Here is a 12,052-nt window from a genome sequence, read left to right as displayed (position 1 = left end):
ATATCTTAGAAAAGTCCTATATTTTTACGATCTTGATTAGAGTCTTTTCTTTCTACAGAAATAGGAAGGTCGTTGATTATTCACAATTTCAGGAATCCGATGATGCTGGTAAGTTTTATGATTTCAGTAAGTAGTAAATTGAACTGATTAGTGGAAGAATACCCAGCTTATTTACACTTTTTTTAATTCTTTTGAAATAATTTTTAATTTTTAGACTATTTTGACATATAAATTACATCAGTCTGTGTCACTCAAATGTTGAACCTGCATGGATTTTAAATTTTCCTTAGTAAATCATTGATAATAAACACTTCAATAATTTTTTTTCTTACCTAGTTTTGGAGTCCAAAGTTTAAATGTGCGATAATTCTGATACATTGTTTATTAGTTAATATATCTCCTGCTATAATCACAATAAAACTCATACCTTGTAATAGGGAGCATGTATGTATTTTGCTCTGGGAGTTGGTGATGGACAGGGAGGCCTGGCATGCTGCGATTCATGGAGTCGCACAGAGTGGGACACGACTGAGCGACTGAACTGAACTGATGTGTTTTACATGATGAAGTAAGATGAGAGTATTTTGTGTAACACCTTTGATTTGTGAACTAACTGTAGAGAGGCTAGTGTATCGTAAATCTTAGCCATAAAAGGTTTCTTTAGAATATCTCCTTACTCTAATTTTCAAGATGTGTTTACTGTTCTTCTTTATTTTTTTAATCTAATGTTACTTTATAAAGATAATATTATATGCTTTGGGGAAATGTAGGAAATGCAGCAGTGTATAAAGAAGAATAAAAAAAAAACATAACCCAACTTCCCAGAGGAAATACTTCCTAAATATTTTTGTTTACTCATTTAATCCTTAGCTCAGTCCTGTTAAAATGGGGTTATAAGTATTGTTATTTCCATTTTACAGATAAGAAAACTGAGACAGAAATGTTATTCAAGGTCCCTTAGCCGTCAAGTAACCTTTTTGTTTTTAAAGGCTTTTGGTCTTATTTTTTCCTTTTAAAAATATAATTGACATCTTTCTGTAGAATTTTGGATTCTGTGCCTTTCCCAACTGCCCCTGCTTAGCTTTCTTGTGTTACGAAAAGTTTATGCTTGTTACTGGTTGTGTGGTATTCCATAATTTATAATTATTCAACCATTTAATAATTGCTGGAAGCTTCACACTCTTCTAGATCCTTACGACTGTATATAATGGTATAGTGAACAGTTTTGGAAATAGTCACCTTTCAAGGTTTTATGGGACTTTTTAAATTGACGGTGTTTTCTTCAAGTGTCAGAGTGCTATATATAATACTTTAGCGTAAAAGTAATTTGCTTGATAACAGTAATTGTATTAGGATTGTAGAATTGTGGGTTCTTTACATTCTAAAATGCTTATAATAAAACCATGTTACTATAATAGTTTCCACATAAATACAAAGATGTGGAAACATGTAAAAAGCTTTAGCAAATTAAAAGAGTAAAATATAAAATAAGAGATGTTTGACTGTGAGTATATTAAAGTATACACATGAGGACTAGAAAGCAATAGGCAAAAATAAAAATGATTGAGTCAAGGTGGAACTAGAGTGGAAAAGAATTTTTTTTTTGTAATGAAAGAAAATTATTTAGGAAATTCTGCCTTCTTAGCTTTTCAACAGCTTGAGAGAATTATCTCAGTAAATACTGTGGTATTTTTGATAGGTAAAAATCATAATACAGTTCATTGAATTTGAAAAATTTTACCTTCATAAATAAAATTTTATCTTCATAATCTGTTTAGATGAAGATTATGGAAGAGATTCAGGCCCTCCAGCTAAGAAAATTCGATCATCTCCCCGGGAAGCTAAAAATAAGAGGCGATCTGGAAAGAATTCACAGGAAGATAGGTAAGGCATTTTACCTATCTGTTTCTACTTACACTGCCACCACTGTAAGATGAGGGTAGTCTCTGATCTCTAAACTGGTAGAATCTTCAGTTACTTTGGGAAAGTGCCCATTGCTCACTTAGTGTTGTTTTGTGTATTTCATATTATCAAAGCATGCAGTGCTTTGATTCTAGAGGTTAGCCTCCTTAAGGTCATGGAGGCTTGCTTAAACTCAACCTGGAGCCTCAAGTAAACTCCAGGAATGATGGAATGATTTTGTTGCTACCACAAACCTCTGAACAAAGGCAGAAAGATTGTTTAAGTATGTACTGATGATTTGTTGCCCAAAGTTACTATTGCCATTTTCATTGTAGAAAGAGCAAAGAATAAGTGACCTTTCCTATTCAGAAAATCACTGGCACAAATCACTGACAGAATTATAACTAAAGCTTATAGAATCTTAAGTTCCTTTGCCTGCTGAGTTTTATATAATCAATCCTACTTTGTTTAAATAATTTAATCATTTTGAGCTGTTCCCTTTCCCTTCGTTTTATAAATGAGTTCAGATGAGTTATATTTTTAACTGTAATTGCCTCACAAGACCAGGGTACTGTAGCTTTTATCTCTGCTCTTACAGGCATACGTGTAAGCTCTCAAATTCAAGGTAGTATAACTATACCAAGACCTTCCTGATGGTGGTGGTGATAATAGTTACCATTTATGATTATTATGTGCCAGTATCTATTATGTGTTAATTTATAATCATTATCATTTAATGCTCACAAAACCTTTATTAGGCTAAGTAACATTAACTCAGAGGAGTCAGTGATTTATCTAAGGACCGGCAAATGAACCAACATGTTTTAAAGCCATGTCTATTGGACTCCAAAATCCATTTTTTTTGCCGTTAGACTATACCACTTCCAAACAATACTATTAAGTATGAGCATTTCAAAGAAATGAAATGATAATTCTCATTAGTTCTTCTAAGATATTTACTTTTAAGCACTAAAATCAGTATAATAAAGCCCTGAGTAGAAGTCTTTCATTCTGAATTCACAGAAAGCTAAATTTAATACATTCACCTAGCATTTTCTGTTTGCTTGAATCACTAACCTCTAATATTTTCTTTCCTGGTGAATTTCAGAAATATGGAAAAATTTTGAGGAAAAAATAAGATAAAATTTTACTGTAGGAAGATAACTCTTCCATAGTTTCATTAATATATCTCTCTAATCCAGTTTTTTCAAATAATTTTTTTTTAATGTGGACTATTTTTAAAGTCTTTATTGAATTTGTTACAGTATTGCTTCTGTTTCATGTTTTGGTTGTTTTTTGGTCACAAGGCTTGTGTGATCGTAGCTCCCTGGCTAGGGATCAGTTCCACACCCCATGCATTGGAAAGCAAGGTCCTAACCGCCGGACCGTCGGGGAAGTCCATACTCCAGTTTCATACAGCAACCCAACTTAGAACTGTCTTTTATTGTATTTATTTTATTATATTTTCCCTAGGAATGAGCATCTTCATTGCCTGTTATCATGTCTCATCAATATAATTGATATCTAGACTACATCTTTCATTGTTGCAGTTATTTGGTTTTATTACTCCTATGTGTCCAAGAATGGTTGAAATACAGTTTTTGTTGCCATTTGTATTATCTCATATGTTTATTCCCTCAGACCAGTATTATGTTGATTTTTCTGTTGGTCTTTACTTAAAAGTTTAGCTATTACTTGACTTCACTTTAAAAGGGCTCAAGGATTAGTGGCCTCTATAAACTCAATAATAAGATAAATAGAGAAAATTATTTCATTCTTCATCATTGTAATAGACTTGTGAATTAAATGCTTATTTTGCATAAAATATTTAGATAGAACAGTCACAATTTTCAAAATTACAATATATTTAGATCAGATTGCTTAGTAAAGAAATGTGTTTGGTTTTTTCCTTTGCTTAGAAATCTTGGGCTCAATAGTTTGTCATTTGAGTGTGATCTAGATTATGGGAATACTTACCAAAAGATTTACAGAATCTGCTGTTGAAAAAAAGAAGGCTATGAAGACAATTTTATGTATGATTTTTGTTGTTGTTTGTCAGAATTTCTCATGGAATCATAAAATTTTAGCACTGAAGAGTACCAAGTGAATTGCCTAAGATCATACAGCTAATTAATTTATGACAAAGACAGAACACTAGACACCAGATTTCTAAGTTAAAATTTGTGAGGATATAAAATGTTCAGTTTTGTGACATAAAAAATTATTTGATAAAATTTTCCATTTAACTTTGAAGCTCTTTAACTTTTACCCTGCAATGATCTTTAGCTCGCTTTTATTTTCTCCATGATGTAAGGCAGGCCTGTGTATTCAGATTTCTGATGTACAGCATACTGGACTCCTAAATATCAATAATAGGATATAATTAATTTTCATTTTGCTTTAGATAAATTTTTAGGCATATTTTAATTTATATAACTCCAGTTTCCTTTAATAATCATAAGGGTATTTACTGCATTTATATTTGGTGCTATCCACTCATTTGCCTTCTTTACCACCGTTGATAGATTACATGGTTTATTTTCACTATAGTCATACTCTGTCTCTGACAATGAAGTTTTTTTCTTAGTAAATGTTCTAGTGAACCAAGGCTTATGCATAGGTGAAAAGTTTTAGCCTGTGTTGAGATACCTTCATTTTTTCTTTTGGGTCTTCAAAGGAAGCAATATTTTCCAAAAGTGGATAAAATTGTTCTTAATCACCAGTATCTCTATGTATTAGGGAAATGATGGAAGCAATTTCACTCCTCAGCAGCTGAATTATTTTATGTATAACAGAGATTTTCTTTAGTATTCTTCTCCAGTCAGATTTCTAGAGATTTATGTTCACTTGGATTTTGATCTAAGACTTTTAAACTTGCCCCCTTTTTCTTATAGTGAGGACTCAGAAGAAAAAGATGTGAAGACTAAGAAGGATGATTCTCATTCAGCAGGTAGTAAACAATTTTTAATGTAGTAGCTGTAATTCTATTTATATATTTATTTATTGAACATTTTAATAAATGGTTTCATAATAATGCCAGGCTCTGTGGTAAATACCACATTACAAACAGTAAGTGTTTCCATCTTCTAACAGCTCACAATGGTTCTCAGTCCTGGTGACTTATTACAGTTTCCTATGAAAGTTTTTTTTTTTTTTTAAGAATACTTATGTCCATCCCATCCCAGGACTTGATTCAGTAGGTCTAGGTGGGATGTTGGGGCTTTGTTTTTTAAAAGCATTTACAGATTATTCTCATGCATAATTGAAATTGTGCATAACCGAAATTGAACCACTTACATGAACAAATAAAAGATATCAAACTATATAGAATATATATAATACTAAGTGAAATCAAGGTATAAAATACAGGAAGTGATGACTGGGTTGAAAAGCAAACAATGATTAGTTTTAGTTTGACTTTTTAGCTGTGAAGAGGTCCTTTGAAACAGTAGCCACAGAGAAAGCTTTTTTTAAGAGTTTTAACTTAAAAAGAATCAATTGAAGAGACTCTGACTAGATTAAATGTTAAATCCTGATTATTTGTGGTTGGTATTTATTTTTAAAAATTTAACTTGTTCAAGAATTGAGAGTTCCATCTCGCTCCCATCCATTTTAGTCTTGGTCTATGTCCCCATGCTGTTTAGGTAAGATTTGAAGGGTAGGCAAAGTTCCACTGCATTCGCTCTACTGAGCTGTTTTTTCCTAATCATGGATTGGGCTCAGTCTTCGATGCTGCGAAAGCTTTTCCCTGGATGCAGCGAGCCGCGCTATCTCTGCACGGCTTCCATTGCTGTGGCGTCTCTTGTTGCCAAGCGCGGGTACGAGGGCACACAGACCGAAGTTACGGCTCCCGGACTCTAGAGCTCAGGCTCAAGGGTTGTGGTGCAGGGGCTCAGTTGCTCTTCAGCACGTGGGATCTTCCCGGATCAGGGATCAAACCTGTGTCCCCGGTATTGGCAGATGGATCCACTGAGTCACCAGGAGAGCACTCCTCTGAGCTGTTTCGCTTTCACTTGTTCAAGTCGGCTAAATGATTGTCTGAAAAGAAATTGTATTAACTTTTCGCACTATCTAGCTAGTAATGTTGTGATAATGTAACATACACTTTTACTCCTTTACCTTGTAAACCCTAATTTGAATCTCTCATGTTTATAAGCATTTGAGCACTTCAAGATGAATAACTCTCTACTAATGTTAAGCATACCTCCTACCAAGTGGGTTTAGTTTTGAGTCTGCCAAAATCAGCTCTGTTCTTGTGTCTGTTGTCTTCAGGTGAAGTTTTTGGTAGTGGAAGTGATGACTTGAACACTGACCATAGCAAGGCTTAATAAGATTCTAGTGTTTCCAAAAGAGTAACAGCTAAACCTTGACAGGAGAAGGGCTGTAGGTGAAACTAATACAAATATAACTTGGTCTAGAGGCAGTAGGCTGGCATCCTGCCCTTTAAGTCAGATTTATGCACACAACTGTGTGCTAAAAAGGCTTTAATTAATAAACTGTAGTATATGAGAGTAATTTTTTAATTATAAAATTGTATTAAGATCTGATTGATCTAAATGTGTGTTTTGAAGATTTCCCTCTGTCTCCCCTAAACTGAAATGGCCACACCTCATTCATTGAAAAGGATAGTAGTTTGGCATTATTTTTAGTTCTGTATGTTTTGTATTGTAGAATGGATATATTAGAAAACAGTCATCCCCTGTTCTACTATTTAAAATATTTTTTCTAACTTTAGTTTCTAAAAACTGTGTAGATAGGTTTGAATGTAATTGAGAATTTTAGGGTACAGCAATAATGTAAGTTTGAAGCATGTGTTCATACCTAAATTCAGCTTTATTATTACTTAAAACTACATGCCTAGGTTATTTCATATGTAATAGTGGGTGAAAGTGAAAGTCACTCAGTCATGTCTGACTGTTTGCAACTCTTTGTCTGACTCAGTCCATGGAATTCTCCAGGCAAGAATACTGGAGTGGGTAGCCTTTCTCGAGCAGATCTTCCCGACTCAGGACTCAAACTGGTGTCTCCTGCATTGCAGGCAGATTCTTTACCAACTGAGCTATCAGGGAAGCCCATAATAATGCATGCATAGCCTTATTCAAGTTCATTCTTTGAATTTTACCTCTCTTTTTGCATATTTTGTAGACATTTTTAGGAATAGAACTTTCCCTTTCTGAATGAAATAAAGCTGCAGTTTATATCTTACATTGCCTTTTCCAGTCATCTGTCAAGCCCATAACTCTTTGATCATTGCATTATAACTTTGATATTGCAGAGGACAGTGAAGATGAAAAAGAAGATCATAAAAATGTGCGCCAGCAACGGCAGGCAGCCTCTAAAGCAGCCTCTAAACAGAGGGAGATGCTCATGGAAGATGTGGGCAGTGAAGAAGAGCAAGAAGAGGAGGATGAGACGCCATTCCAGGAGAGTGCGTAACGTGCCTTGCATCTTGGTCATGGTTGTAGTTTGTGACCTCAGTTTTACTTCAGCAATGTTTTGGATGCTCAGTGTTAAAATCAGCCCCTTAAATTAGATACTCAGTGTTATTAGAGATGATTGTTTTATATCTATTTATATTTTAAAAGACTCAGATTCTCATGATTATTATCTGATTAAGTTCGTCAAATAAATACTCAAGTACTGATTAAATACTCAAATAGTGATTAAGTACACCATTCATTCTCATATACTGAATGAACCATTGTTAGAATAACAGTTACCTGGTGGGTACTGTGATTAAGATCTGTATTTTGTCCTAGTGGAGAAAGGTATAGACCTCTCCTTGCAAAAAAGGTGTTAAAAGAATTTAGATGTTTCACAGGTTACTCAGATTAATTAATTATATATATATTTGCTTTGTATGTAGGTTTCTTACTTTGTTTAATGTTGGGCCAAAGACACCAAATCAGTTTGCTTTCATTTCCCTGGTCTTTATCAGGACTATATGGAAAATATAGAACTACCAAGAGTTATTTGATGGCTTCAGTTTTTATCCACATTAAGCCTAATCTCTTCCTATTTTCTGCCTACTCTTCAAACAAGTCAGTCATGTAACCCTCATGGGCATGTTAAACCATTTTACAGGTGGGGCCAATGACAGCTCCAACTGAATTGGTAGTACAGCTGCAAATAGAACCCAAGAGTGTCTGACTTCCAAATCCCATCTCCCATTCTTAGCACTCTCTCCCTTTGTTCACTTGGAAGGATGTATACATTAAGTTGGACGTTGAAATTCTTCTTTCCTCTCAGAAGATTCCGGCAGTGATGAGGATTTCCTAGTGGAAGATGATGATGATAGTGACTATGGCAGTTCAAAAAAGAAAAACAAAAAGATGGTTAAGAAGTCGAAGCCTGAGAGAAAAGAAAAGAAAATGCCGAAGCCCAGGCTAAAGGCCACAGGTGAGCTCTGCAGAAGTCAGGTTAAGTCACCAGTAAACGTTCTCTACAGAAATCCTTCAGTAGGACTTGATAGTGGTCACACAACAAAAACTAAATGATCCTGTCTTCTGTACCTGGAAGTATCACTTATTTATTATTAAGGACTCCAGCCCCTCTAGGAGTTTGGTGGCTTGACCCTGTTCTTCAACTAGTGCTGTACAGAAGGCAAGATTTGGGAATAACCTATTCACACTGCACCAACTTAGCTATTCAGAGAAGGCAGTGGCACCCCACTCCAGTACTCTTGCCTGGAAAACCCCATGGACGGAGGCGCCTGGCGGGCTGCCATCTGTGGGGTCACATAGAGTCGGACATGACTGAAGTGACTTAGCAGCAGCAGCTGAGCTATTAACTGCCTTTTTTCCCACTGATATCACAATCCCAGCAGCTACTAAAGACTTAAAGTTGTGAAAATATACACCTACAGTAATACATTGAAGTGTTCTGATTTGTACAAAGAATGAAATCACTCTTGACAGCATAGGCTCATTTTCTTTGGGCCCTTGTGGTTTCTGTCAGATATTCTTCTGGGTGAAGCTAGTTTGTCATTAAATCAGAAAGCTGGATTTGCTTTTTTTTTTTTTATTCTGGCAAAGTGAAAGTGAAGTTGCTCAGTTGTGTCTGACTCTTTGCAATCCCATGGACTGTAGCCCACCAGGCTCCTCCATCCATGGGATTCTCCAGGCAAGAATACTGGAGTGGTTGCCATTTCCTTCTTATTCTGGCAAATAGAACTTTTATTCATCATGTCTTACTGTTTGGTAATGATGGAAGTATTAAAAGTTACTTGATGGGGACTACCCTGACCCTCCAGTGGTTAAGACTCAGAGCTTCCAGTGCAGTGGGCACCAGTTCGATCCCTTGTGAGGGAACGAAGACCCCACATAAAGCATGGCCAAAAAATGTAAAAAAAACAGGTATTTGATGGCTTTCTAATCCGTTAAGTTGCATCCCCTCTTCTTCACTCAAGTTTCGAACATAAACAACTTACAGTTTTACAAGCCACCAAGGATATTATTTAGTTTCTTTATTTACAAACATTACTGTTAACATAGTAATGTTGGCTGAAAGTGTTTAAAAACCAAGTACCCACCTTCATTTTCAGTAAGTCGGGGTGTCGTCTTTAAGATTTTTTTTCTTACAGATTGTTCTGTAGCTGATTTTTGTTAAAAACGTTAGACGTTTCTTCCCTTCCCCAAGTTTGTATTTTTCTTCTTTCAGTGACACCAAGTCCTGTGAAAGGCAAGGGGAAAGTGGGTCGCCCCACAGCTTCAAAGGCATCAAAGGAAAAGACTCCTTCTCCCAAAGAAGAAGATGAGGAACCAGAAAGCCCTCTGGAGAAGAAAACGTCTTCAAGTCCCCCGCCTGAGAAATCCGGGGATGAAGGGTCTGAAGAGGAAGCCCAGTCTGGGGAAGATTAAAAGTGATGATGGTCTGGGGAGAGATTTTATTTAAAAAGCAAAAAAAAAAAGAGAAAAAAAGGAAAAAAGAAAAAAAAACGGGGGGGGGGAGAAAAGCTACTTAAGATAGAATATGGTTTTGGCTATGGCTTGACTCATGGGCTTTCAATGCTTTTTTTCCCTTTTGTTGAAAATAACATTTTCTTCTTTTCTTCTTCTTTTTCTTCTTTTTTTTTTTTTTTAAAGAAAAGCATTGTATGTTTAATTTACCTTTTTGTCTATTGGTCTCTTCGTCATGACCCCCTCTTTCCGCCCCCTTCCCCTTTCCCCAATGAAAGCCATGTTAAATTAATCACTGGATTGACTGCTTCATCTTTTTATTTTCAATGGAGGGTATGCCACAGTTGTAAAGCAATAAGATTTAAGGTAAACGCTATGAAAATTTTGCTTTTTGCTAAATGGTGGCAAGTTGAACAGTAATCAAAAAATGTAGAAGGTTTTAGTTAAAAGTTATTGCTTCTTTCTCTACCTGAATTTTAAAAAAAATCAATTGTCATCTAATACAAGTTTATATTCTATATACAAAAATACAGATGTCTAAAAAATCATGATGTTAAACTTCCACTGATGGGGCAGGTAGGAGAGAGAGATGAATTCTGAACTGCTACTAAAGGTATTCATGTTTTTTACTGTGGGGCAAGGCAGGGAATTGAGGTTTCCTGACCCTGTTTGAGGATATAGGTTTGCTTGGTTTTAGTCTCATCACTTGTTATCTCTAGGAGACTCGGAGCCAGTGATCCTTTTATTCAGCTACAGTCTTTAAAGAACTTAAAAAAAGCAAGGGCCGCCAAAACTTAAATCTTTCTTGATTTCCTATTTCATTCTCTAACGGTTCATGTTTTTAAATATATATATGTATCTATTCTGTTTCTTGGATAAAAAATTTTACCAAGGATCAAAAGAAAAAACCCTAAGATTAAAATGGGGATATCTATATATCACAATGGATTTCTTCTCAAACTGACAATGTTTAGGTTTTAAGCAAAATAAAGTGCCAGTTAATGTGAAACTCAATCACAAAGACTTGAGATTTTTGCTTTATGAAAACAGAGAGTTGAAATTCTTCTGCACCATAAATGTGCACTCAGAGTCCATGAACCATGCTCTGCTTTTGTTGAGGGATAGAGAGTTTTCCTGTCAGACCCGTCCTTCTCATCTCTTGGTAGAAACGTGTGGAGCGCCTCTCTTGGCTTCCTGCTAGTGCACAGGGCACTCCTGCATAGCCCGCTCGCAGCGCCCACCGCCCTGCTCCAGAGCATGGTTTCTCCTGGTTCTGTGCTTCACTTCTAATCCTGTACTTGATGGGAGCATGCGACATGCTGCTCCGACACTGCTCAGTTAGCGTTTGTCTCTATACCGGTGCCCTTGCTGACCGCATGACATTTACAGCCGCAGTTTACGGGGCTGTGCAGAGCTGGAGAAGCCATGCGTTCAGGAGGCCTGTGTGCAGTGGGTAACAGGCCAGTTACATGCCTTATGAAGGTAGTCGGGGGACAGATCTGTAGGCTTGCTTCTCCACATTCTGATACCATGAGCTAATGGGAACAAGGTTTAGGAGGGGGTCTTAGTGTGCTAATGGGCTTCCCAGGTGGCTAAGTGGGTAAAGAAACTGCCTACTATGCAGGAGACGCCAGAGATACGGGTTCGATTCCTGGGTTGGGAAGATCCCCTGGAGAAGGGCATGGCAACCCACTCCAGTATTTTTGCCTGGAGAATCCCATGGACGGAGGAGCCTGGCGGGCTATGGTCTATAGGGTCACAAAGAGTCGGACAGGACTGAAGCAACCTAGCACAGGACACAGTGTGCTAATAAATTGAAAAATTAGTGAAATTTAACATCTGCCTTTGTATCTAGATTTGCTTCCTCAGTATTTACTAATGCAGTTTTCTTTCTATCTACTGTTATAGCATGTTTTTCTCTCAAACAACCTGGCTTTCCTACAGATGTTCACGGAAAAAAGGTTATTTAAGGAATATTTTTAAGACACTGTAAGGAATATCCTTACTCTGATTTTTTTTTTTTTTTTTTTTTTTAAAGAAAGCACCGGTGGCAGAGAGTCATTTCACTGTTGCACTGTGGGGATTAAAGAAGGAATTTGGAGATTTTAGTACTCAGCCAAATATGTAAAACTTGAACATAAGTAGCAATTGGACTATTATCTTTCATGATGGTTGACTTTACAGTTGTGAACTTTGTAATGAGGTGTTAAAGATTATTCTGTTTGCTTTATTGGTTTGTTCAGGTATTTTAA

At 36.2% G+C, this 12,052-nt stretch overlaps 1 protein-coding gene across 1 annotated transcript in view; it reads left to right on the top strand.

Moving 5' to 3' along the window:
- NUCKS1 (nuclear casein kinase and cyclin dependent kinase substrate 1) overlaps positions 1-11,831 on the top strand; it is a 28,871-nt gene extending 17,040 nt beyond the window's left edge. Inside the window, exons 2-7 of the mRNA XM_065938255.1 lie at positions 59-108; positions 1,779-1,884; positions 4,797-4,852; positions 7,178-7,330; positions 8,152-8,301; positions 9,562-11,831. Coding sequence (XP_065794327.1) covers positions 59-108; positions 1,779-1,884; positions 4,797-4,852; positions 7,178-7,330; positions 8,152-8,301; positions 9,562-9,761 — 715 coding nt within the window. The 3' untranslated portion in view covers positions 9,762-11,831. The remainder of the gene's footprint in view (positions 1-58; positions 109-1,778; positions 1,885-4,796; positions 4,853-7,177; positions 7,331-8,151; positions 8,302-9,561) is intronic.
- Positions 11,832-12,052: the final 221 nt, after the last annotated feature.

The sequence above is a fragment of the Muntiacus reevesi genome, chromosome 5 (assembly GCF_963930625.1).
Source record: "Muntiacus reevesi chromosome 5, mMunRee1.1, whole genome shotgun sequence".
Lineage (NCBI taxonomy): Eukaryota > Metazoa > Chordata > Mammalia > Artiodactyla > Cervidae > Muntiacus > Muntiacus reevesi.
This window is presented reverse-complemented; position numbering and strand designations above follow the sequence as displayed.